The sequence below is a fragment of the Coturnix japonica genome, chromosome 9, assembly GCF_054131305.1.
Source record: "Coturnix japonica strain WE chromosome 9, WE-NBRP24, whole genome shotgun sequence".
NCBI lineage: Eukaryota > Metazoa > Chordata > Aves > Galliformes > Phasianidae > Coturnix > Coturnix japonica.
Genome location: NC_140671.1, coordinates 11,487,026 through 11,511,177, shown reverse-complemented (window position 1 = coordinate 11,511,177; position 24,152 = coordinate 11,487,026). Strand labels below are relative to the sequence as shown.

Here is a 24,152-nt window from a genome sequence, read left to right as displayed (position 1 = left end):
CCGGCTCGCTGCCGTCAGCCCCGCTCAGGGCGGGCTCAGGCCCGGCACTTCCGCCCCGCCGCCGTTGCTAGGCGACCATCGCGCTCACCTCTGATCCTGAGAGGAAGAGGGCGGGGCGTCCCCACGCAGCCAATAGCAGCCTGCGTTGCTCTCCCCGAGAGCCCGCCCTCTCGTTCCCGTCCGTGAGCGAGCGGCTCGGCCCCGTGATGCCGCGTGCGTTCCTGTGAGCCAATCAACGTCCTCAGCTCTGCAGATGAACATCTCCGCCAGCCAATGACGGGAAGAAGCGCTGGAAGGAGGCGGGAGCAGCTCAGCTTCGCTCCCCGGGGAGGCAGCAGCCGGCGGTGCGCTCCGTGAGGAGCTCCGGGCGCCGATTGGTGAGCTGGGAGGAGGTGCGCGGCTGGGTGGCCAATGAGGGGCGGCGGGACGGCGCGGCGCTGAGCGGCGCTGAGGCCTGTGGCGGTGCGGGCGGCGGAGGCCGAGTCGGGCCGGGGCTGCCCGGGGCTGGAGCGTCACTCGTCGGGCGGCGAAGGGGCTCGAGCTCGAGAGGTGCGGCCCGGCCCAGCCGTGACCGCGCGGAGACGCAGCGCTGTCTGGGCCCGTTGTAACTGCGCTTTTCTCTTCTAAAGCAGTTTGTGACTTTGTGCCGCCCGCCGGGCAGAGCGCTCGGCGGAGTTCCGTGCGTGCTGCCCCCGGCGCTGCCGTGCTCGGTGCCCGGTGCCCGGTGCCCGGCTCGTCCCGTGGCCGTCGCGTTCTCGTGGCCCCGCGCTGTGCTGTGAGCGGCCGGTCCGGGCGTGCGGTACCGCCTGGTGTCCGCGCTGCCCCGACTGCGGCACCAGGAGTCTCTGAAGCGCGGTCTGTGGAGATGGGGGCACGGATCTGCGCATTGTGGGGGCTGCAGGAAGGCCCCGATGGAATGTGTCCCGGGAAAAGGTTTTGACAAAACCGTCCGCTGTGTGGAACCGAAAAAGGCGTTATTTGAACTTGTTGGAGAAGGAGACTCGGGACGGCCGGAATGGCTGTGAGCATGGATGACGACGTCCCCCTCATCCTCACCCTGGATGACAGCGGCAGCAGCGCCTCGGCCCCGCTGGACAGCCTGGATCGGGAGGAGCTGCCCAACGAAAGTAAGGTCACGCTGTCGTATCTCTGCCTGCTGTGATGTCCGTGTTGGTGGTGCTGTCCTGCCTCGGCCGTGCCGCACCTGGCAACTCGTGGAGCTGCTGCTTGGCATCCAGCTGCTGCCTGAGAAACTCAGGCTGGGAGCTGGCTGTCATGCTGCTTGGTGTAGGCAGTGCCCACACTATAGCAAGTGGGGCAGAGGATGAGGAGGGACCAGCCCATGACTTTTCTAGCATATTCCATCTGGTTTTTGCATAACACCTTCTGACTCCTTGTTATTACACTCAGCTCTCCCCACGTTGGTGCAGAGCTTCTTGACATCAGCCCTGGCACTGGCTCGTGGTGCTGTGCCATTGCACTGTCAGGCACAGCAGCTGCGTTTATGTAACTTGGTGTTTTCCTAGAGAGTGAGGATCTGGCTTTTGCAGCTGTTGTTTTGCCTAATTCTAGTTTACATTATGACTTTTGCAGTAAGGACATGGATATGTGCTGATAGATCTTAAAAATCCCTATTTTGTTGTTATCAAAGAATCAGGAGTATTTGGAGACAATATATATGCAGCCCTATTAACCCTAGCTATTCAGTGGGACATAGCCAGCCTTTGGCTGTTGAGAGAGGGAAAACAAAAGCCCCCATCACTCAGAAGCACTGCTTTCACCTCGGTGTGATTTCTTAGAGCTGTTACCCCTCACTAGGTGCAATGCAGAGACAAGGTGTATTTAAGCATGTTCAATGAATTTCTTGTTTAATGTGATACCTTGCTGAATGTATTTTAGCAATTTTGTCGGATGCGTCTCTCTGACTCCCTGTTGATGTTGCAGGTGTGCACACCTGCACAGATCCTGTGATCCTATGCCAGTTCTGCAAGCATAGCACTTCTAACAGATGCACAGTTTCCTGGCCTGTAGTTTTTCACTGCATTATACCTCTGTTCCCTATCTCCTTGGTGATACTGTAGTTTGATTCCCTCTTGCAGTCATACTGGTTCCCTTAGTTTTCTCTTCCACCGACTTCCCAAGCTAGTTCCTAGTTTCTGACAGTCACAGTTTTTCCTCTTCTGTTTTTCCTCCCTACAGCACAAATCCCTGGCTAAGTCACCCACTGCTGCCCCATCACATCTTCTTGTTTTAACTTAAGCAGGAGGGTGCATTCATGTTTTGTTCAGTAGAAAGCCTATAAGTGAATGACAATTTTATTCACTTTTCTGACCTTTTTTCTTCCAACCTTTAAAGAACTAATATTGGTTTTATCACTTGATTAAACCAACAGGATTGTGTTGAAGCACAAGCATGAGAATGAGCATATTAATGAATAAAAATAGTCCACAATTTGCTTCCTTTGAAATATAGGGAAATGGTTGAGGATCTAATTTTATCCTTCTTAGAAGATTGCTGTGTTTGAGAAGATTGTGTAGTTTTTGAGATCTCATTTCCTGGAATTCCTTAACCTGGGTGTCTCTTGATGTTGAAGAGCTGTCACTTCACTCTATGTTTTTAATCATTGTTAAAGTTGAACTTGGTGAAAAAAATATTAAGTCTGTTCTATGGAAGTGATCCTGGATTACATGGAGCCTTCTCTGGAAAGACAGATTAATGTGTGAAGGCTAGCATCAACATCATGAAAAGCAACATTATAATTGCAAAATGGGAAGCTTAAGTGAATGAGTGGATGCCATCACTTGCAAAATAGGCTTGTTAAAATAGGGCATGTAGTCCAGCTTTCCTCCTTGCTTGTAAAGAAAATATTCTGTGCAGCACAGAAAAGTTGTGTCTCATGGAGGCTTTGAGGAATTCCATTGTGTTGCTACTCTGGTGAGGATTGGAATGGCATTAATAAAAGCATGCACTTGTGTTTGTATCATAGGCCTGTCTTCTGGAGGGATAAAGTGTGTGAGAAGTCCTGTTTTCAGGAGAGGTAGAGCTTGCCAGAGGGATGAGGATATGAGGACAGGGAAAATCTGCTATTTCCTTCTGTTTTCTTATGCATAAACTCTGATTAGAGGACATTCAGCCAGAGCTTGGAGCATCAGCTCAGCTATTGCTGTGCCTGGCTGTGGGCTGCTGGGGGCTGGGTTTATCCCCAGGTAGTACCTATTAACAGCAAAACACCCACTGTCTGCTTCCCAGGTGACACTGAGGGAAAGGCAAAGTGTCTGTAACCACCCTTACCAGCCTCAAACGTATGATTTAGTGTAACAAAAAGTTGCACACCTCTTCTGTGTTTCTGTGTCACTTTAACCTGTACTCTGGGCTGTCTCAGCCCTCTCTTGCTAAGATGTGTATGTGCATTCAGATCTTGCTACTATGTTCTGTTTTTTAAAGGAACTTCCTGTGCCTTTCTTAAGTTGATCCATGACACAGCCTTTGCTGCCAGATCCCTTGGCAAATGAATCTCTAGTTCTAGACTCTGAGATGTGGTTGTCTGGAAATGCAGACAGATTACAAGGTTGAAATAAGTAGCAATAGGATTTTTTGAAAACAAACTTGTTGCTGATGTAAAAAAGACAGAAGAGTAAGAGTATGTTTCTTTCAGAATCTTGCAGAAGTCTCTGCTGGGTGAGTGATTGCTTTGGGATTTGAATAAAAGAGCTAAATGAGAACACTATGTAGTGTTCTGACATTCTTGAAGAAAATGTCCAGCTGCAAAAATTAATCTCCCTAATCATGCAGCTCTTAAGAGAGCTTAAGCTCGTGATGGAAGAAAATACTTGCATGGGGAAGAATATTAAAGCTCTGCCTTCCTTGAATTGTGCTGAAATACATGTCTGCAAGGGAGTTCTTGTTTTCGGCTTGCCCTGGAAGGTAAGAATCCTGCAGAGCCAACTGGAATTCAGACTGCAGCTAGATAACTGTGGTTACTGCGTTGCAAAAAGTTCTGTGAATGCAGTGAGGGGGGCTGTATTTCTGGGTAATTTTTCTTACAAGCTCCAGCAGCTGGAGGAGACAGAGAGAAGAGCTTTCATCACTTGAATCTATGGCTTACAGTAGTTAATACAAATCTGCCCTTCTTTAGTGCAACTTATTTGAGAATCTGAATACTCTGTGCACTGTAATTAGGCTTCCCGACACTTGTTTGCTGTGAATGGATTTTACAGAATGCAGAAACAGAGATGCTGTTGTATGACCTTGCCCAAAGTCGTGCACTGTAAATGGTGAGCAGCAGCCCAAACTGAGTGATTTCTGGTCCTTCCCAGAAATCCAAGGAAGTGTTCAGAGTTCTCAAAGTGTGAGGTATGTTTTTGCTAGACAAAGGCAGTGTGAATAGCCTTGAAACTCTAGGACAGTGTCTCTCCTTGAGCTGATGGGAAGTGTAAGAAATAGATGAGTACTCATTGATTTATCTTGTATTAGATCAGATATAAAATTCTCCCTTGCCTCCTGCATGGAAATTGCTGTAGCTTCAAGTGGAGCTCAGTGTGTTCAGTGCAGAAAGTACAGCTCATAGTATTGTGCAGGGAACAATGATATTATATGTCTGTTTCTCCCACACAATGGATTATGGCAAGTAGAATTCGTCATCTTTAAATTCTGGATTCTTATGTGAAAGCAACTGCATCTGCTGTTGAGGTAAAAAGGAATTGCCGTGTATGACTGAGGAAGTGGGGGGAGCATCCGCAGCAGCAAAGTGTGATGTTTTCTACAAGCACTGGTGGAAAAAAAAAGGAATTTATAACTTTGAATGGTGAGGTGAGTCTTTACAGTGTTTGTTCCTGCTGTCTAAAGACTAAATTTTCAGGGAAAAATTGATTTAGCGTGACCATTTGTGTAGAAAGCATGGGGTTGTTGGTAATGTGCCTCCCTGTCTGTGCACTGTTGTTGAGCAGAAGGTAGCTCAAAGTGCATAAGCATGCCTCACTGCAGGTGAGGATGGAGGGGCTGCCCTAGCTGTGCATGGAGGAGGAGCTGGGTTTGAATGAGATGAGGACTGCAGGCCAGCAAGCACCTCTGTGACTGCTGCTTGCCTCTTCTGGAGCAGAGCATTAGAGTGCAGTGTCTGCTGGGCTCTCTGGGGCTGCCGAAGGAAGGTCTGTTTTCTCGGCTTGCTTCTGCCTGTTCCTTGATGAAATGTGCTGAGAGGCTCTTGGCAAAGCTGTTCTTCTAATTGACTGACATAAACTCTTGTGATGTTTTTGAACACAAATTACAGCGTATACTGTATAGAGCAAACTCATCTTTCTTTTGAAAAAAAACCAAAACATTTAATAAACCAGGTAAATGCATGCCTCTGGGAGTGGCACGGCGTCCTGGACAGATGATGGACAGCTAATAATCTTATGAAACACGTGTGCATCTTGGAGTTCAGTGTTTTCAGTGATCAATACAAACTGAAGTGATGGAATTCTCTGCAGACTCTGTTTCTAGAGTATGTTTCTTTTAGCAGTAGAAGGAAAACAAGTCTGTCATCAAAATTTGCAGCTTATCTGGTCAGCAAGTCACTGTTGCCTTCCTTCCGCTTCCTTTAGCGCAGTGAGAGGAGGAGGGAGATTGCAAGTGTTAAACAAGCGTGGTTTTTTGTTTTGTTTTTCTGGGCTTCAGGAATGGACAGCCACTGGAAAATGGATAAATACCTGTTTTTTGGGAAAATGTTGTGGTCGCACAAACCTGTAGTAGCAGTACTTTGTGAGGAACTACTGTTGCTGTTTTGAAAGCATTCTGACTTTGCTTCTTTTGAAGAAAAATGGGTGTTTTAAGTGTTAGCTATCTTGTGTAATTAAGTAATCATCTGGGATCTCTAGGCTTTTGATCTTTGAATTCAAGTGAGTACTTAGAAGCTGTTTGCTTGGACTTGGGCACTAGTTGTGCTGTGGAAATGCTGTAGCTAACTTGGGAGGAAACCGGACAAGTAAAAAAGCAAATGCTTGCCTTGGCCTTGCAGACCCTGAGATCTTTGACAGCCTTTAGATTATCTGGTTGCTTTCTTGAATGCTATGCAGGGTATCCTCTCTCACCGTGGCTCCTAGTTTTACTAATTGGCCTTCAATTAGTTCCAGTAGCGGCATTTTCTCTGTGGCATTTCAGGTGAAGCACAGCCAGATCATGGGACTGGAACCTTGTCTCCTGAAGTGACCTGACTGTGTTGGATCTGGTCTTTTACTTAAGAGACACTACTTAACATTGCGGTGGTTAACTTGCCTCATCTACAAAGTGCAGATTGCACCATTCTTTGAGAATGGGGAAGTGGGCAAAATTGTTCTATTATCTTGAGCGTCTGGCTTGCAATTCTGTGAATGATTTGTTTTTTCTTATTATGTACCTGATTAAAATTTATATACAGGGGATTTGTTTTCTCTGAAGTGCAACTTCAGTGCTGAGTTGTTGCTTATGCCTCAAAGTCTCTTCTTCAACCTAATAACCTTGCATTTTTGCAACTCGTGCCAGTTCTTCTCTAATCCTTGCCTGGCCTAGATGATTTGTAATGAATGTCTTAAGCAAGCAAAGCAGAGCATAACTGCATCTGAGATGAGCAAGGGGTAAAAATCTTGGAAAGGGAAATGAAGACCCAAAACATAAGGAGATTATTGTTTTCCCCTTCAGTCAATTTTTCCTCTACAATTCATTTCCCTGGGTGATGAGCTCTGTAAACTCAGAGGAAGGAGGCAAATGCTGCTTATTAGGATATGCTGGGCATCTTTCAATATCACGTTAGAAACAGTGGAAAATGTGTTTCTGCTGTGAAGCTCCAAATACGTCATCCTGTGGAATCTCATTTGTGCAGAGAATTCAGGTTTTAAGGCAGGGCTGCCTTGGCTGCACTTAAATACTTGCTGTAATGTGGTATCTGTGGTTCAAGAGGAGCAGCACTCCATGTTGCCCAGACCTCACAAAAGCATTTTTATCCGGAGATTTTCAACGTGACTCTGAAAACATGGTACCTGCAGAAGAGAAGCTGTGAGCAAAGTATCGGGAGATCTTGTGGGTTGCAATCAGTGTGTGTTTGTTTCCAAGCATGCCTTGTTTTCTTAGCCCTACAGGAGATCAGTTTGCACAATGCACACATTGTGTGTTTCACAGTAGGATGCTTTGTCAAGCAGGATCCCTGCACTGTTGACTCTTCTGTGCTATAAAAAAATCATAGTGATTTAGTCTTGAATGCCCCGTGCTGTTCAAATCTGTGCAAGTAAAATGGTATATGAGGTAAAGGCAACTTGGGTTAGCATTCCATTATCCCAGAGTCAAATGGTTCCTTCTCCTTTGTCATCAGCAGTGTTCTGGCAATGGATATAATCTTTCATGCCCCTTGTAAACTTGTGAGGAGACTGTAGAGGATCGTGATCCGCCCCTCTGATTATTGGACTGATCCACCCCTGTGATTATTATCCTCTTTTGGTAGTTCAGGCTGGCAGTGACAGTCACTGAGAAAAGCCTGAGGACTATCAAGAAAGACTTCAGGGGACTGGGGTGGGTAGCTGAAGGAACAGGTGTGCAGGTGGTTTTTTTCTTCAATACCTTCAGTGGCAGGGAAGGATATTGAGAGGATCCAAAAAACCCACCTCATAAATAAATGGCTTAGAAGGTGGTACAAACACAGGAATTTTGTTGGTTTGTTGGTTTTTGTTTTGTTTTGTTTTGTTTTTTACCATGGAGCAATTTACTCAGCACTTGGTATGATGGCTGCAGATGGAAGTAGCCTGTCTCCAAGGGGTAAGAGGATCCTAGCTGAGGAACTGGTAGGACTTACTGAAAGGTCTTTAAACTAGGTATGAAGGGGGAAGGGGACAAAATGTGGGCCGCTGGGGTTGAGTGGGTAGTTCAAGGCTCAAAACAGAACTTGATGGGTGAAGAGGGAGGAGTTCAAAGGGATGGAGAGGGGCAGGGGGATGCTGCTTCCCTAAAGTGCTGTACACTAATGCATGCAGCATGGGAAGTAAACAGGAAGAGTTGGAGATCTGCCTGCGGTCGCAAGGCCATGATCTCATTGCGATCACGGAGATGTGGTGGGACAGCTTGCATGACTGGGATGTTGTCCTGGAGGGCTATGTGCTTTTTAGGAAAGATCAGCTGGTGAGGCAGGGTGGTGGAGTTGCTCTTTATGTGAGAGAGCAGCTAGAATGTATTGAACTCCACCTGGGGGAGAGTGACGTAGCAGTGGAGGGCTTGTGGGTGAGAATCAAGGGGTGGGCTGGTAAGGGTGACACTGTTGTGGGTGTGTACTACAGGCCCCCTGATCAGGAGGAGGAGGCTGATGAGGCCTTTCGTAAGCAACTTGGAGTAGCATCATGATCCTAGGCGCTGGTGCTTACGGGGGACTTCAGTTATCCAGATTTTTGCTTGCAATGTGTTGAAGACAACTTTCTGATGCAGGTGGTGGAGGAACCAACAAGAGGAGGGGTGCTACTGGACCTTATTCTCACTAACAAGGAAGGACTTGTTAAGGAAGTAAAGGTCAGGGACAGCTTGGGTTGTAGTGACCATAAGATGGTGGGGTTCAAGATCTTGAGTGGAAGAAGCAAAGCAAAAAGTAGGATCGCTACCCTGGACTTTAGGAGAGCAAACTTTGATCTCTTCTGGGACCTACTTGGAGCCATCCAGTGGGCTACAGTGTTAGAAGTTAAGGGGGCCTGTGAGAGCTGGTCAGCATTTAAACAGCTCTTCTTCCAAGCTCAGGATCAGTGCGTCCCTGTGAGCAAGAAATCAGGAAAGGGTGGCAGGAGACCTGCGTGGGTGAGCAAGGAGCTCATGCACAAACTCAAAGAGAAGAAGAAGGTCCATGAAATGTGGAAAAAGGGTCTGACCACTTGGGAATAATATAGAAATGTTGTCAGGGCCTGCAAGGATATGACAAGGAACGCTAAAGCCCACCTGGAATTGAATCTGGCAAAAGCTATAAAGGATAATAAAAAAGACTTTATTAAGTGTGTTAACAGTAAAAGGAAGACTAGGGAGAATGTGGGTCCCCTACTAAGTGAGGGGGGTGTTCTGGTAATGTGGGATACTCAGAAGGTAGATATACTGAATGCCTTCTTTGCTTCTGTCTTTGGTGAAAAAGCTCTCCCTCAGGAATCCTGGACCCTGGAGGTTAGAGAGAGGCTCTGGGGAACAGAGAACTTCCCTTCAGTCAGGGAAGAAGTGGTCCATGAGTGCCTAGGCAACATCAGTGTTCATAAATCCATGGAACCCAATGAGGTGCATCCACAAGTGCTGAGGGAGCTGGCAGAGGTGATTGCTGAAATGCTCTCTATCATCTTTGAGAGGTCTTGGAGAAGGGGGGAGGTGCCAGAAGACTGGAGGACAGCTAATATCACTCTGGTCTTCAAAAAGGGGCAAGAAGGAAGATCCAGGTAATTACAGACCAGTCAGCCTCACCTCTGTCCCTGGAAAGATGATGGAACAGCTTGTGCTGGATGCCATCTCCAGACAGCTGGGAGAAAAGGAGGTTATCAGGAGTAGTCAGCATGGGTTCACCAAGGGAGGTTGTGCTTGACCAACCTTGTGGCCTTCTATGATGTTGTCACTGTCTCGGTGGATGGGAGGAGAGTGATGGATGTAGTCTGCCTTGATTTCAGCACGGCATTGGATACTGTCTTCCATGACATCCTTATAACAAAGCTGAGGTATTCGCCAATTACCCCGACTTATCCTGGGACCTTGACTGTCCGGGAGAGAGACACAAACATGGATGCCATGATGTCTTCTCTCAATTTATTGCTGCGTCACACTCCTTATATACTATCCTAAATCCACGCAGACGCGTACACCCGCTACGCAAAACCCGATGCACACGAGAGAACCTGTACACACACCTACCTAAACCCCCACCGACTAACTCTTAACCTACAGGCCTAACTCAGACACTCTATCTAGAACACTCTGTCTACTCAGAACTACTGTATACACTCATAAATCCTTGCAAAGACAACTTAGCACCCCAACACAAAGCTAAGGAAGTGTGGGATAGATGAGTGTGAACTGTGAAGTGGGTTGAGAACTGTCTGACTGGCAGAGCACAGAGGGTCGTCATTGGTGGTGCACAGTCCGGTTGGAGACCTGTAAGTAGCAGTGTCCCCCAGGGGTCAGTGCTGGGTCCAGTCTTGTTCAACATCTTCATCAACAACCTTGATGAGGGGATAGTGGCCACCCTCAGCAAGTTTGCTGGTGATAGGAAGTTGGGAGGATTGGCTGACACACCTGAAGGCTGTGCTGCCATTCAGCGAGACCTGGACAGACTGGAGAGCTGGGCAGTAAGAAACCAGATGAGGTTCAGCAAAGTAGAGTCTTGCACCTAGGGAGGAATAATTGCATGCACCAGTACAGGCTGGGGGAAGAGGTGCTGGAGAGGAGCTCTGCAGAGAGGGACCTGGGGGTTCTGGTGGATGACAGGTTGGCCATGAGCCAGCAGTGTGCCCTGGTGGCCAAAATGGCCAATGGAATTCTGGGGTGCATTAAAAAGAACATGGCCAGCAGGTTGAGGGAGGTGATCCTCCCCCTCTACTCTGCCCTGGTGAGGCCTCATCTGGAATATTGTGTCCAGTTCTGGGCTCCCCAGTACAAAAAAGACAGGGATCTCTTGAAAAGAGTCCAGTGGAGGGCCACAAAGATGGTGAAGGGCCTGGAGCATCTCCCCTATGAAGAAAGGCTGACTGAACTAAGTCTGTTTAGCCTTGAGAAAAGACAACTGAGAGGGACCTGATCCAGGTCTATAAACATCTGAGGTGGGGGGGGCAAAGTGGTGAGGCCACTCTTTACATCAGTTTGTGGAGGCAGGACAAGGGGAAACGGCCAGAAACTGGAGCATAGGAAGTTCTGCATGAATGTGCAGAAGAATTTCTTTACGGTGAGGGTGACGGAGCACTGGGACAGGCTGCACAGGGGGGTGGTGGAGTCTCCTTCTCTGGAGATATTTAAGACCCGCCTTGACACCGAGCTGTGCGACCTGGTGTAGGGAACCTGCTTTGGCAGGGGGTTGGACTTGATGAACTCTGGAGGTCCTTTCCCACCCCTACAATCCTGTGATTCTGTGAGGGTTCAGGAAGCTTCTTCATGCTCTGTGCAAATGACTTTGCTGCTTAGAGGGGAGCACCTGATTCCTTCACGCATCTCTTCCGTGGCATGCTGCACTCACCTCCTTGGTGCAAGCACAAAGGAACAGGCAAGGCTATGTGTTTCTTCCCTGAATGGACTGCTTTAGGCGGGAGATGCATGGTTATGGCCTCATGCTACAGCATTGGAGGGCTTGCTTTTTGGTCAGGTTGTCCTTGATCTCTAATGTTAAGGAGTCTGAAAGTGTCTGAGCTGCAATTTTCAATTGACAGCTTTCCAGCTCTAACTGGTCACTCCTCAGCCGCTGCAGCTGACTTGGGACTATTTGGCTCAGGAAGCAGAACAACAGTTGGAGACAAACAATGATTACTTTTCTCATGGTTTCCCAGGGAATGCATCAGTTTGTTTGTTTTTCTTCTCATTTTTGTGGCTCCTGTGGATTTTTAAGGCACTGTAGTTGCAGGGTATTCAGTTTAGCCAGGCTTTCTTACTGCCAGATTAAAATGAGCCAAAGCTGAGCACGCTGAGTTCACTCATCATAACCAATTCGATGCTTCTCAGAACTTCCTTTGCCCTTGGAATCTTCACTGAGGAATCCTGCCTGCTGCTGTCAGCCCCCCTGTGTTGAAATCCCATTTCACCCATTTGAATGCTGTAAGATGTGCTGTATAAACTAAACAGGAGCATCTGTGAAGTGGTTAGAGTTGTTGTTGATTGCCTTTTTCCTATTGCCTTCAGGGGATTTAAGCTTGAATTTGCTGGAAGTAGAATTTATGAGCCAGAACACTCCATTTCTGATCCTTAAGCTGGGAGAAGTGTGGTGAATTTGATAGGTCTTTCTCTCCCCTCTAGTGTCTCTGGCTTTTTGATCTGGACCTCACAGGGCTCTCCCACTGCCTCTAGCATAATTGCTTTTGCATATTGAGACACAGCCTGATTTTTACATGGCTGCTTTCTTTATAGAGGGCAGTTGGAGCAGCTATAGGATTTGAGCCATCTGCCGCTCAAAATGGTGCAGCAGGAAGCTGGGGCATCTGTGCTGTTGGCTGAGCTGGGAGCGAGGTGGGCAGGGGGCTGTGCACTGCTCTGCTGCAGCACCAGCAAAAGATCTGCAGGGCACTGGGGGGTCTGCTGGGATTGAGTTGTATCATGGACTATTCAGTGCTGCTCTTCTTTCCTTGCAAGCCACACTGAGATCAGGCTTTTTCTGCTCACACAAAGTGAAATTGAGGATGAGTGTCCATGCACTGCTGTGTTAAATGTTCTCATGCTGTGGGGCTGAATGGTTTAGCAGCTCTCTGTGACTGACTCTCACACATGTATGTAGATGTTGTCATCTGGGAATGCCTGATCATCTCTGTTTTATTCCAACTATAACCATATTTTTGAGAACACCTGCAGTATCTTCAGTTGGTTTGAGAAAGTTTATATGCAGAAGCAATGTAGTCCTCTGAAGAATTTCACTGGCATACACAAATGTGTTCCTGCTCTTGGTAGCTGAACAAACAAGTGCCTGTAGCATTAAGACTTAGTGATCTATCCTACTCATGGGAATGCTAAAAACTCTCCAGGGTCAAACTGCACTAGTGAGTTGGCCATGTGTCTTACAGTGTGATCAGATACAGGTAGAGTAAGAAGGGAGTGCCAACATCTGCAGCTAGTGCTGTCAGCCTGCAGTGCTGGGACTTCAAAGGCAGAAGCCTTACCATGGCACTTTCACAGCCTGTCTCCCTCTCCCTACAGGGTGATCACTCTGGATGAGGAGTGAACAGAGCTTGCTCAGAGTCACAAGGGCTGGGGCATCATCTGCCCCTGTGTGCAGTGTTCCTACAACACTGGCCGACTATGCCCAGCTGGTTACTTAGCTCACTAGTGGTGAGTCACCAATGAAACAGGAAAATGCTGCTGTTGGCTGCACAGCTGCTTGTTTTTCCTGGCACAGAGGGGAGTGCTGTCTATGCAGGGTGCTAAGCAAACTAGAAACACTGAAATGTGGTTGAGTAGAGGAACGTTTACTGAAACTTGCTTGGATCTTCCCCATCACCCTCAAGTAGTATTGAATGCTCTGCTTTGTTCTGATCTGCTGGCAGGTCCTGCTGAATTTAGTGAATGCTCCTAGGCAACTCAGTACAGAGAACTTTGGCTTTAGGGTCAGGGAAGGGGGAAAGAAGTGACTAAGGTTAAGGCCCTTCCTTTTAAATACAAGGATGGTGACAGGGCCTTATCTCTGATAGCTGCGGAAGGAAAGAGTTCAGAATGCTGAGTTCTTGCTGCTTCTGAAGTTCAGCATTTAAGTATCAGCAGATTTTTATTTTTTTTCCTTCAGCTTCTGGGAGTGACAGTCTGACTGCGGCTACGACAGTGACTTTCTTCCAGCCCCAAAAGGAGATCGACAGGACAGCAATTGCAGGCCAGCCAGGCAGACAAGATTTCCAAGCAAAATAATGGGAAGCCAGCAGTAGTTCTTCTAAAACCTGGAATTAAAGGTTTTGGTTTTTTTTTAGATCAGTCAGTGTGGGCTTATGAGCAAGAGCATTATATGAACCCAAAGTCATGCATTTATTTATTTTGTGAGATGACAAGATACTTGTGTAGCATTTTCAGCCGAGCTGAAGCCATGTGGGGATACTTGTTTTCTTAGGGGCACATGTATTCCTGCATCCTTCAAATAAGTAACAGTCATGGTAGGGAGGTGATGTTCCCATCTGTGCTGACTGGAATAATGGATGTGTTAATGCTTGCCGTGCTTGCAGTGCACTTGTTCCAGCTCATTGGAGGGGCTGAGGAGAGCAACGCCTTGAGCAGGAGGCTGTTGAGATGGGGCAAGAGCAGTGCCTGCTGGCTGAATCTGAAGAGGTTTGTGCAGGTGTCTGACGGCAGGGTTTGGAACCGTGCTGTAAGAGTCAGAGAGGGTTCTGCGGTGCTGGAAACTTTTGTTATCAAAATGATGCGTTTCAGCTCCATATGAGGTCAGATCTGATGTAAGGACTGATTTGTGGACAGCCTGCTGACACCTGGCTTGAAGCTGTCAAACTGATGGTTAATTCCTTCTTTCTTCTCCAGCCTGTGACTTTTCTAGTGGCTGCCAGCAGCAGTTTCCACCAAATGAGCAGAAATCTTTCCTTTGTAAAAAAAAAAAATATTTAAGATAGCAGTTGCACAGCACTGGAGGCTGGGGTTTTCCCTGTTGCTTAATGAGCATCTTCCTCTGCTGTTAGCAACTGCTTTTCCCTGACTGGGACACTGGTGAGGCAGTGTCAATGTGGCAGTGCTGTATTTCAACTGGTGTAGCCCAGTCTCACTAACATCACAAACTCTGCTGGGCTTTGTAAATCACCTTCTTTGATCTCAGCCTGCAGCAGAAAGAATATTGCTGTGAAAGTACTGAATTTTACTTGTTTTCTTCCTATCACTGTGTCTTTGGGGTAGAAAGGTAGAAAGCATGGCACATACCCAATTACCATTGTGTTTGGCCAACTCCATCCTAGCTCTGCTCCAGTGCTGGCACCAGGATGCAATGTGTGCTCTGGCTGTAGTGACTGATGGAGGTGGAGGGCCATAATTTAGGCAGTGCCACTCTGCAGTAATTGAGAGGGCTTCACCAAAAGGTGCTCATCCTCTGCAAAGAAGCTGGCCCAAATTGCCCTGGGCTGAGCTCTGCAGAATGTAGGAGTGTGAATTGGCATTGTGCAGTGCAGAGCATGCAGGTTTGTTGCCCAGATTCTTGCTGCTTTCTCATGTAAGCAAAGCATTTCCTCTTTGCTTCCTGCCACTGGCATTACAGCTTCCCAGGGAGCTGCAGGCGGTTGTAGTTGGAAGGCAGACCTGACAGTGCACTGCTTCTGCTGCAAAGGCTGAGTTGCAGCTTTATCTTTCCAAACTGCATCAGGGAAATGTAAAGATTCTGCTTTGGAGAATCAAAACAAGGAATATGTTCTTAAAATGCTGATATTGTGTTGATACTGATGCTAAAGCATCATGTTCAGCATTAACATTTTAACGTTAAAATCATGAGGTGCTCCTCATTTCCCTTTTTGTGACAAAAAGAGGAAATACATTCATGTAACAGGATGTGTTTAAAAAAATAAAAATAAACCACAAAACTCTATCCAAGGGATTCTGATGTTGCCTCTTTCCTTTTCTGTTACTAACTTAAAAATATGGGCTATAAGCACACACATACATCTCATGTCTGGCCTTTCTTCTGAGTCAGAGCCTCAGGCACAGCTTGTCTCTTTTTTAGTTGTGTTCAACAAAACTTCAGTGTATCTAGTTTGGTTGTTTTTTTTATCTGTTCAAAATTAGCTGCTTCAACAGCTCACTTATTTAATTCCAGCTACAGAATACAGAATCTCTTTATCTCTAAAGCCCTGGTTGTAGGAAAATGATTGGGCTGGCAGGATTATAGGGCATGATCCTAGCTAAAAGTTGGGTAATGTGAGGTTGTAGGAAATTCTTCTGTTGTGGCTTTGGCTTCCCCTTGTGGTACAGAGGTAAGATTGCAAAGGATATGAAACAGGCAGCAATTTGGCTGAACACAAAAGCTGGGGTAGTAATTAATACGTATGTTTTCCTAATGCAGCACTCCTCTTCTGTGAGTCATGCTGTTTGTAAATACTTTGCATCCAGCACTGCAGTTGCAGCTTTGTTAAAAGTAGCAGGGTTGTTCTGTGCACTCAGATTGTGCAGGTGCCTGGTTCTGGCTCCCCTGCAGGAATGTGTAGACCTTTTCATGAAGTCCATGAATTATTCTTATCCCTATTTTCTTTGAAGCCTATTCCTGTTTATTTTCTTTGATTTTACTTAGGAATGTCTCTTTGTCCCCAGCAGGGTGGGACAGGTAGGAAATGTTCATGTGAATCCTCACAGCTCATCAGTTAGTGAGCATGGAGCAGGCTATTACCTCAATGCCGGCTCTTACTCTCAGAGCAGAGCTGTGCGGAGGCACAGTGCCTACTGGAACAAAGCAATTTCCTGTGATGCTTTAGTTCTTCTGTCATTGAGTTTAGCTTATGCATTGGTGTTTTGTAGTGTTTGTGGTGCAGATGTTAGTGAGGATATAGCGGTCCTCTAAACTATCCAGCATTTGAATTGTATTCAGTATAAGAAGATAGGCAGCACAGTTGATAAGAGGCAATAATGTATAAAAAGTGGCTTACCATGCTGGGGGACATCTGCTCGTTGTTCGGGCGGATTCAGCTCCCTGTAGTGTGGCAGATGACAGTGTGAAGTGAGCTCGTGTTTATGCTGTAAGAGCTCAATGTGTTCTCAAATAAAAGCGAGGATGGGAACCTTCAATTGTCTTCTGCCACTAACAGGAAGTGGCCATATGCATGTTCTGAAAACTTGTGTGTATTACCTAGGAAGCTGAAGTGGCTTTGCTTGTTGGTGTTCACAGCCAGTGAGTGCTGTCAGAATTCAACAGGACAAAGAACCCAAGGATGCTACGTGTGTTCTGACTCAGTTCCACTGACTTGATGTATTCAGCAGTGTGCTGTTTCTCCTGCACCTGTGCTCTGCTAGAGATGCCCTGTTTTTCCCATGCAACAAACTGATGGTAAATTGTTTTTAGGCTTCAGGTGAAGCTATGTGGCATTGTAGACACTTGGAAGAGAAAATGGCAACGTTGATGCTGATGCACTGCTGACAGACTTGACACCTTTAGGATCTGCCTGCATCCTGGACACTGATGAGGTTTATGAACAGCCTTATGAGCAGTTTAAAATCTGGGCTTTGGAACTGAAGGTACCTTAGGGCTCGTGCTGGGGAAAGCTTGCCACCCTTTTTTCACATTTTCATGGAGTTTCATCTCCCATAGTGGGCAAACCGTGTGGTTCAGCTGATGAAGGGCTATCCAGGAGAGGAGTGCTTCTGCGGGTCTTTGGAGGTAACAAAGACTCTTTGTCATCCTATTCTGTACTGTCAGTTCATGCTCTCTGGAGCCAAGTTACTGAGGGAACCAGCATGGCAATCTGATGCTACAGCCAGTCCCATGTGTGAGATCAATGGGATCCCTAGGACAGCTTTGGTGCTTCTGGGATCTGCCATCTTCCATAGTGCACATACAGTATTGCTAGATTCCCGGTTATGTTTCTCTTAAACTGAAAGCATAAACCTGTCTCTAGTAAAGTCTGGGTAACAACAGGAATGCAGTCCAGGTGGATGGTGAAAGAAATTGAGGTGGTATGGCACTGAGAAATGCAGTGCTTGAAATGAGAAGGCACCAGTTAAATGCTGAAGTGCAGCAGTCAGTGAGAAACTGCAGCCTGGGCTGCTTTGTGCTCTTGCTGCTCACACAGCAATCAGATGAGAGAGATGCTCACACCATTGAGGCTGAGTAGTAAGTCTGTGCAGGCTTGTGCAGCACGCTTAGGAAGCGTGCCCAGCTCCAAGTGCCCTGGTCAGCAGGCACTTCTGGAAGGGTGTCCAGCTCCAACCGGGACCCTGCTCTCCCAGGAAAAGGTCTCTGAAAGCATGCTTCTTGACTGAGAAGTGATGTACCCACTTGCCAGGTTCTCTCAAGGCAATGTGAATGAAGATGTCCTGCCTCCAAAGTTTCACATCCTCTGCACTTCTTTGCTTGCCAGGGGACGTGCAGCTAGTGAATGCAACTCCTTACACTAGTAGGTTGCATTTTGTTGTTCTACACTGAGTATATGGGGTATGTCACTGGTATGAATGACATATGTAGCTACAGTAGCATTTTTGCTGAATTACATTACTTGCCTTGCCTTACATGCAGTTTGCAGCTCTCTGTCAACAGGATATGCTTACTGAAACAGCACTGTGTGGACAGGATGGCAGCCAGCAGCACCCACCAAGACCTTTCTCAGCCTTCAGAGAAGGCCCTCTTAAGTCAGGTGAAGACGTGTGGCTTTGGAGTCTAACTGGAGGCATCTAAAGCTGTTTCAGTGAAACGCTGTAAACAGCCTGTTGGATCTGGGAAGCAGAACATCTGCAAAACAGGCTAATGAGAGCCAAAATGGGGAAACTCTGAGGCAAACATAAGAGCTAGCCTGTAGCGAGCTGATAGGAGGTTACCAGATGGATCTTTAAATTATTTTCTTTTACTAAAACAAATGCAAGCACCGAAGATCAAACATTGAAAATCCTAATTATCTTCAGCTTGGCATAAAATAGCCTGGCTGGGAAGGATGGCTTCTCCCTGGTTCCTGTGAATGTGCTCTGTTCCCCGTTCCCTCCTTGGCACTTTCCTACGCTCCCGAAATGGCTGCAGGAACCCGCCTGTCCCTCCCCCCCCTAAATGAGAGAAATTTGTTTGCCTGGAGAGAGTTTACTTCCCCTGAGTAGGAAGTTTGTTTTGTGAAGGGAAAGGTTTGGGCTCTGGAGAGTTTATGCTCATTCTTCCTTTCTTTTTGTTTTTTGTTTTTTATTGTAATGATGACATATGGAAACTATTTACACAGGAGCATGCTCCACTGCACTGAATAGAAATATTGGAGTCCCGGCAGTATCATTCCGGATGCCTGTGTAAGCAGCCAGCTGGTTTTGCTTTTTCTTTTTTTTTTTTTCCTGTCTTTCTTTTTTCCCCTTCCTCTTTCCCATCTCAGGGAGCACAAGGGATGAGTTCCACAAGTCTGGAAGGAAGCTCTGCCATCTGTAAGCAGCTCCATTTGTTTGTCATCATGCCCCTCACAACATGAATTTCACCAACCTCTATTTTTTTTTTCCTTTTTTTTTTTTTTTTTTTTTTTTTTTTTGCTGAGAGAGGTAGGGGAGAAGTCTTGCTACAGCGAGTCAGCAATGCCAGCACTCTGACTTTTCCCATTAGTTCCTCATGCTCTCTGGTGAGCAAAATCCTGCCACATGCCAAAATAAGAGAGCTTGATGTGCAGAGCTTTGCTTTACAGCCACGCTCATACTTAAAATCCATTTGTCCAGCAAACATCCATCCTGTGTTCAAACATCCTCCTCTAGGACAGCAATAGGGAAGCACTTCAACTGAGGTCTGAGCCACCTTCCTCAAAGGGGAGGGGAGAATGCATGTAGTTATGCAGAGAGCAGAGGAAAATGCTTTCCCATTTGTGAGAATTGGCTTTGGTAGGGGGAAGCCCTGGCTCTGCCTTACCTCCTGCTCCCCAGCTCCCACCATACAGCACTGCTGTGCCATAGTTGCCACGCATTGGAGAGAGTGGCCAGCTACCTACCTCCGGGACTGTGGGAGATCCTCCTATTTCACTGAGCTCAGTACTAATGGTAAAGCTGCTGGGGATGTTCTGCAGCACGGAGCAGAGGTTGTATTAGTCTGTGTCATTGTTATCATGGGAGCAGCTGAGGAAATTAGCTAGCTGGAGGGCTGCCAAGCAAACAGTCAGAGATGCTCTTCGAATTTATTATTGTTTTTCATATTTGTTACACAGATGATGTTCTTGCCTCAGGGGCGCTAGAGCAGCCTTCTGGTACCTGATGGGGGAAGGAACTGATCCTCAAAGTGTGGCTCTGCACTGAAGCGCTTTGCCAATACACTGTTTATTCTCTGTCCCTACAAAATGCTGCTGGTATAGACAGGAGGAGGATGTCTTGGCTTCTAGAGTTTTTGTTGTTGTTTGTTCGTTTGTTTATGGCTTCTATCTCTGATAACTGTTTCATATTTACAAGCTTGATCTCGCTGGGACATCTCTTCTGTGTCAGCTGTGAGTCTTCTGTGTATGAAATATATCCTCATTGTTTTTATTTCTCTTGTGGCACAGCTTTTCCATGAGTTAGTCCTTTGTAAAGCAAGCTTTGTCTCTGACAGCATTATTTGAAGACTGGAGGTAACTTGGTACCTTTTGGTATGTGCAGTATCCTGGTGTTCTGTTCAGTACTGCACAACTTTGTAGATTTGCACATGGTGTGCTCTGATGTCCTTAAACACTGGAGCAGGTTCCAGTGACATGGTGGCATGGTTGGTAGCCTTGTTTACATGTCCCTTTTCCCTGGAAGAGCTAATGTAGCCAAGACATTGATTCCCTGCCATCTCAGTACCTTTTGAATTGCAGGAGGTGGCTGGATGCTCTCCGGGTACTCACTATTCAAAGGAGCTGTGCAGGGGTCTGGGCTCTACTCCTGCAGCTCTACCATGCAGCCCATGCCATTTGGAACAAGGAGTGCAGGAGCTGTAGTGTCATGCTGCAGAGCTGCTCAAGTAGTGCTACAGCTGGCACAGACAGTTTTGAGTTTGGCGTGATAGAAATAGGCTGTGCTTGGTACCTGTCACCCAGCAAAGTATGTGGACGTTGGGCAGCAGCGGGCTACATTGAAACATGCAAACTTGGCGTGGTGTTTTAGAGTATGGAGAAACCAAAGAAGAGAAGCAGGCTTAATGCTGTGGGAGTCTCAGCAATCTGCATAGTCTGGGAAGCTTTCACAGCTCAGGTAAGTGTTACCTTTGTGTGATGTGGGGTGGGAGAGGCCTCTGTGGCTGTGCTTTGGCATGGGGCTTTCTAACCTCACAGGGGCAAGCAGTGCTATTCCTCTTGATGTGCGCAGAGTCTTGGATGCAGACTCTTTGTAACTCCTGAGGGTTTTGTAGAGAACCTGAATCCCCCAGTTTAGCGAGGGTTATTTTATCATAGAAAAGAGGTGCAGCAAATCTTCAACATACCTTGATAAGAGAGGAAAATAATCTTTCTGTCACTTTTCCCTTCTTCCCTAACACAGAGAAAAAACTACTTTATTACAGCTTCTGTGCTTTTAAAAGGGGGATATCAGCACTTTTTGCATTATCAACATAATTTTAGATTTTCCCTCTTTGGCAACACAAGGCTATGGAGGATGATAGTGCCTCACCCTTAGGGTGAGACCTGTGTGGTCTGAGAGCTGTCAGGGCTGCAAGAACCTGAGTGCAAGGGCAGCCCTGCACATGGCCCTAGAGCTGCAAAATAATTGTTCCTGTCCCAGAAGAAGAAACAAAGAGATGCTATCTTTTTGCATGATACATGATGACTGTAACATTTTTTGTTTTGTTTTCATTTGTCTTAATAATACTGAGGCTGTAGAATGCAACATGAGCAAGTATTGTGGTGTTTCTATGTGTGTCCTACTTAGCTTTCCCCTGGGGAGGGCACTCTGTGTGTCCATGCTTGGGACTTGCTTTTTTGCAGTTCAATTGTATATTTAAAATGGAATTTTTATTTTTTTTGAAGTCTTGTACAAATGTTTAATAAAGTATTGCTTTATAATGCTCTAATGCATCCCTTAAACAATTTAAAATAAGTCTCAGATCAGCAAAATCTGTTTTTTGTCCTTTTTTTTTTATTATTTCATTTCATTGGAAGGATATCAGTACTCATCTACGCCAAAAAGAATGTGCAAAGATGCATTGTTTAATGACTGTGGAAAGCTCTGCCAAAATGGCACGTTCTCCTGAAAATACCGTGCTACTGCTGTTAGTGTACTGTACAACCTCTGCTCTTAAACTGTTTTCCCATGTTATCTGTAGTCCTGTGCTCCCTTCTTCCCCAGTCCTCTTGCTGTTAAATGCAAAAAACAGTGTTTCTCTTGTAAGCTCATGTTTACTTAGTAAGTTGGACATCCTTAGAGACTTCTGTTAGCTTATTTATAGTTTGGCTATTGGTTGTATTTTGTGAATGTGCCAGTGCAGATCTTGTGAAGGGCAGGTCGTGCTTGGACAACTTAGTGGGCTTTTGTGGTGGTATATCTGTCAGTGGACAAGTGGTACTGGTGTCATCTGTTTGGACTTCAGTAAGGTCTTTGACATGGTCCCTCTCTAATATCCTTCTCTCCAAATGGGAAACACAGATTTCACGGGTGGACTCTTTGATGAATGAGGAACTGGCTGTGAGATCATACCTACAGAGTAGAGGTCATAGTGATAATGTCTGGCTCAATGTCCAGATGGAGATCTGTGATGAGTGATGTCCCACAGGGGGTCAGTCAGTACTGGGACCAGCACTCTTCCATGTCTTCATCAATGACATTGATGGTGGCATTGAGTGCACCCTCAGCAGTTTGCAGATGACACCAAGCTGTATGGTACAGTCCACATACCCAAGGGATGGGAGCTTCAGCAGATCCACATGAAAGGTTTTGCACCGCCATCGTGGCAATCCCCACTAGCAGTACAAGCTGGGGGATGAAAGGATGGAGCACAGCCCTGCCAAAAAGGACCTGGGGGTGCTGGTGGATGGCAGCTGGACATGAGCTACCACTGTGCCCTCACAGCCTAGAAAGCAGACCATACCCTGGGCTGCATCCAAAGCAGCATGGCCAGCAGGATGAGGGAGGGGATTTGCCCCTCTGCTCTGCACTGGGAGACCTCACCTGGAGTGCTGCATCCAGATGGGGAATGGTCAGTGCAGGAGAGATGTGGAGCTGTTGGAGCACAGCCAGAGAAGCGCCACTGAAATGCTCCAAGGGATGGATCACCTCCATGGACAGGCTGGGAGAGCTTGGGCTGTACAGCCTGGGGAAGAGAAGGCTCCAGGGGGACTTGAGAGCAGCCTTCAGTATCTAAAGAGGCTGCAAGAAAGAAGAGGACAGACTCTATAGGAGGGTTTGTTGAGATAGGAAAAATGGAAATAGTTTCAAAGTAAAAGAGAGTAGGTTTAGATTGGATATAAGGAAAGTCTTTTACAGTGAAAGTGATGAGGCACTGGCACAGGCTGCCTGGAGGGGTGGTGGATGCTCCATCCCTGCAGACAGCCAGGGTCAGGCTGGACAGAGCTCTGAGCACTGTTGGAGCTGTGGGTGTCCCTGTGCATTGCAGAGGTGTTGGCCAAGGAAGGGGCCTTTAAACATCACTTCCAACTCAAGCGATTCTATATTCTCCTGTGCCAAAGACCCACTTATTGCGTTAAATGGGATTCTGTCTTTTCTCTTGATTTTTCTAGGGGCATTCTGATGTCAGTGCTGAGTCCTAGTGTGTCTTCTAAAAGATCCTGTTGGAATGGTCCATTACTCTGCGTACAAACTGCCAGTTTTTTGGGTTCTCTGTCACATCTTTATGCTTTTATCTTGTCCTACTACCTGGCTACTTGGTATTCTCCCTGATCAATCTCTACTCACTTAATTGCAAACCAGTTTTTCTCTTTTTGTACTGCTACAGATGGAGGTAGCTATGACATTACTAATGATGCATCCAGCCCTGCTCCAGGGGACTGCTGTGCACAGCAGAGCTCTGCCCAATACAACTGGGAAATGAACTACCAAGAGGCAGCAATCTACCTCCAGGTGAGCCCTGATGCTTGGTGTGCGGTGCAAAAAATGGTTTTCTGATGTTATGATAGTTCTTGATTATAAGAAGGGCTTCAGTCTCCAGGTTTATTTAAAATTTAGAAAGGAGTCTGCTCAAAGAATGGGAATATGCCAGAGCGTACCTCAAAGGGTTTGTCAAGACATTTGGTGGTCCTGGCTCCCTGGCCGTCCTTCCTCCCTGTTCCTCTTTGTTCTCTTAAGGAGAGTTGCATTGCAACTTTAGGTACTTTGGACTTGATTGACTTTGTTGCCTAAATTGCTGCAGTGTCTGATGTTTGCTCCTCCAAGCTCCTACCCTGCAGAACTGAGGAATATCATTCCCCTGACACATTATGGCCTGGTATGCTAGGACCTTGGTAATGCTTCAGCTTATTTGTATGCTGGAGCAGCAAAGGCAATAGAATGGTAACCCCAGCCTCTCCTAGGCTAACTCATGATTACTGGAGATGCTCTGCAAAGCTTCAGTGAGTTGTTGCAGTGTCTGATGTTAATGTACACAGCAGGCTTAGCCCTTCGGATGCAGATTAGTTTTGCTCCTGCCTTGACCAATGGCCATAATTACAGTGTCCTTGAAATGGAGTAGAGGTAACTTTAAAAGTATGCAGATTGTTTATGTGAACCAGTAGCTGCAGGCAAACATCTTGTCTAAATAGGAGGCCTTTACTGTCCAGTCACATTTATAATCGTTTGGCTACTGTTTTTTCATTCTGCAAATGTGTTTTTTCAGACATGAATAAGAATGTCCTGCTGATCTAAGCTTGCTCTCCCTTGGACTGGGGGGCTGGCATTGGATGGAGCTTGCTGCTGCTTTTGTCCTGCCCACAATCTGACTC

At 46.6% G+C, this 24,152-nt stretch overlaps 1 protein-coding gene across 22 annotated transcripts in view; it reads left to right on the top strand.

Moving 5' to 3' along the window:
- The first annotated feature begins 299 nt into the window (after positions 1-299).
- The window catches only part of TPCN1 (two pore segment channel 1), a 49,938-nt gene continuing 26,085 nt past the window's right edge, over positions 300-24,152 (top strand). For 19 of the 22 annotated variants that reach the window (XR_014932001.1, XR_014931995.1, XR_014931996.1 and 16 more), the window contains exons 1-2: positions 429-1,127; positions 23,171-23,295. Coding sequence is in view for 10 of the 22 variants with exons in the window: in XM_015878160.3 (XP_015733646.1) it covers positions 1,016-1,127; positions 23,171-23,295 (237 nt within the window). In the remaining 12 variants the exon portion in view is untranslated. Of the gene's footprint in view, positions 378-428; positions 1,128-23,170; positions 23,296-24,152 lie in introns of those variants that run through there. The other 3 variants (XM_085509588.1, XM_085509589.1, XM_085509595.1) reach the window with 3 other exon arrangements.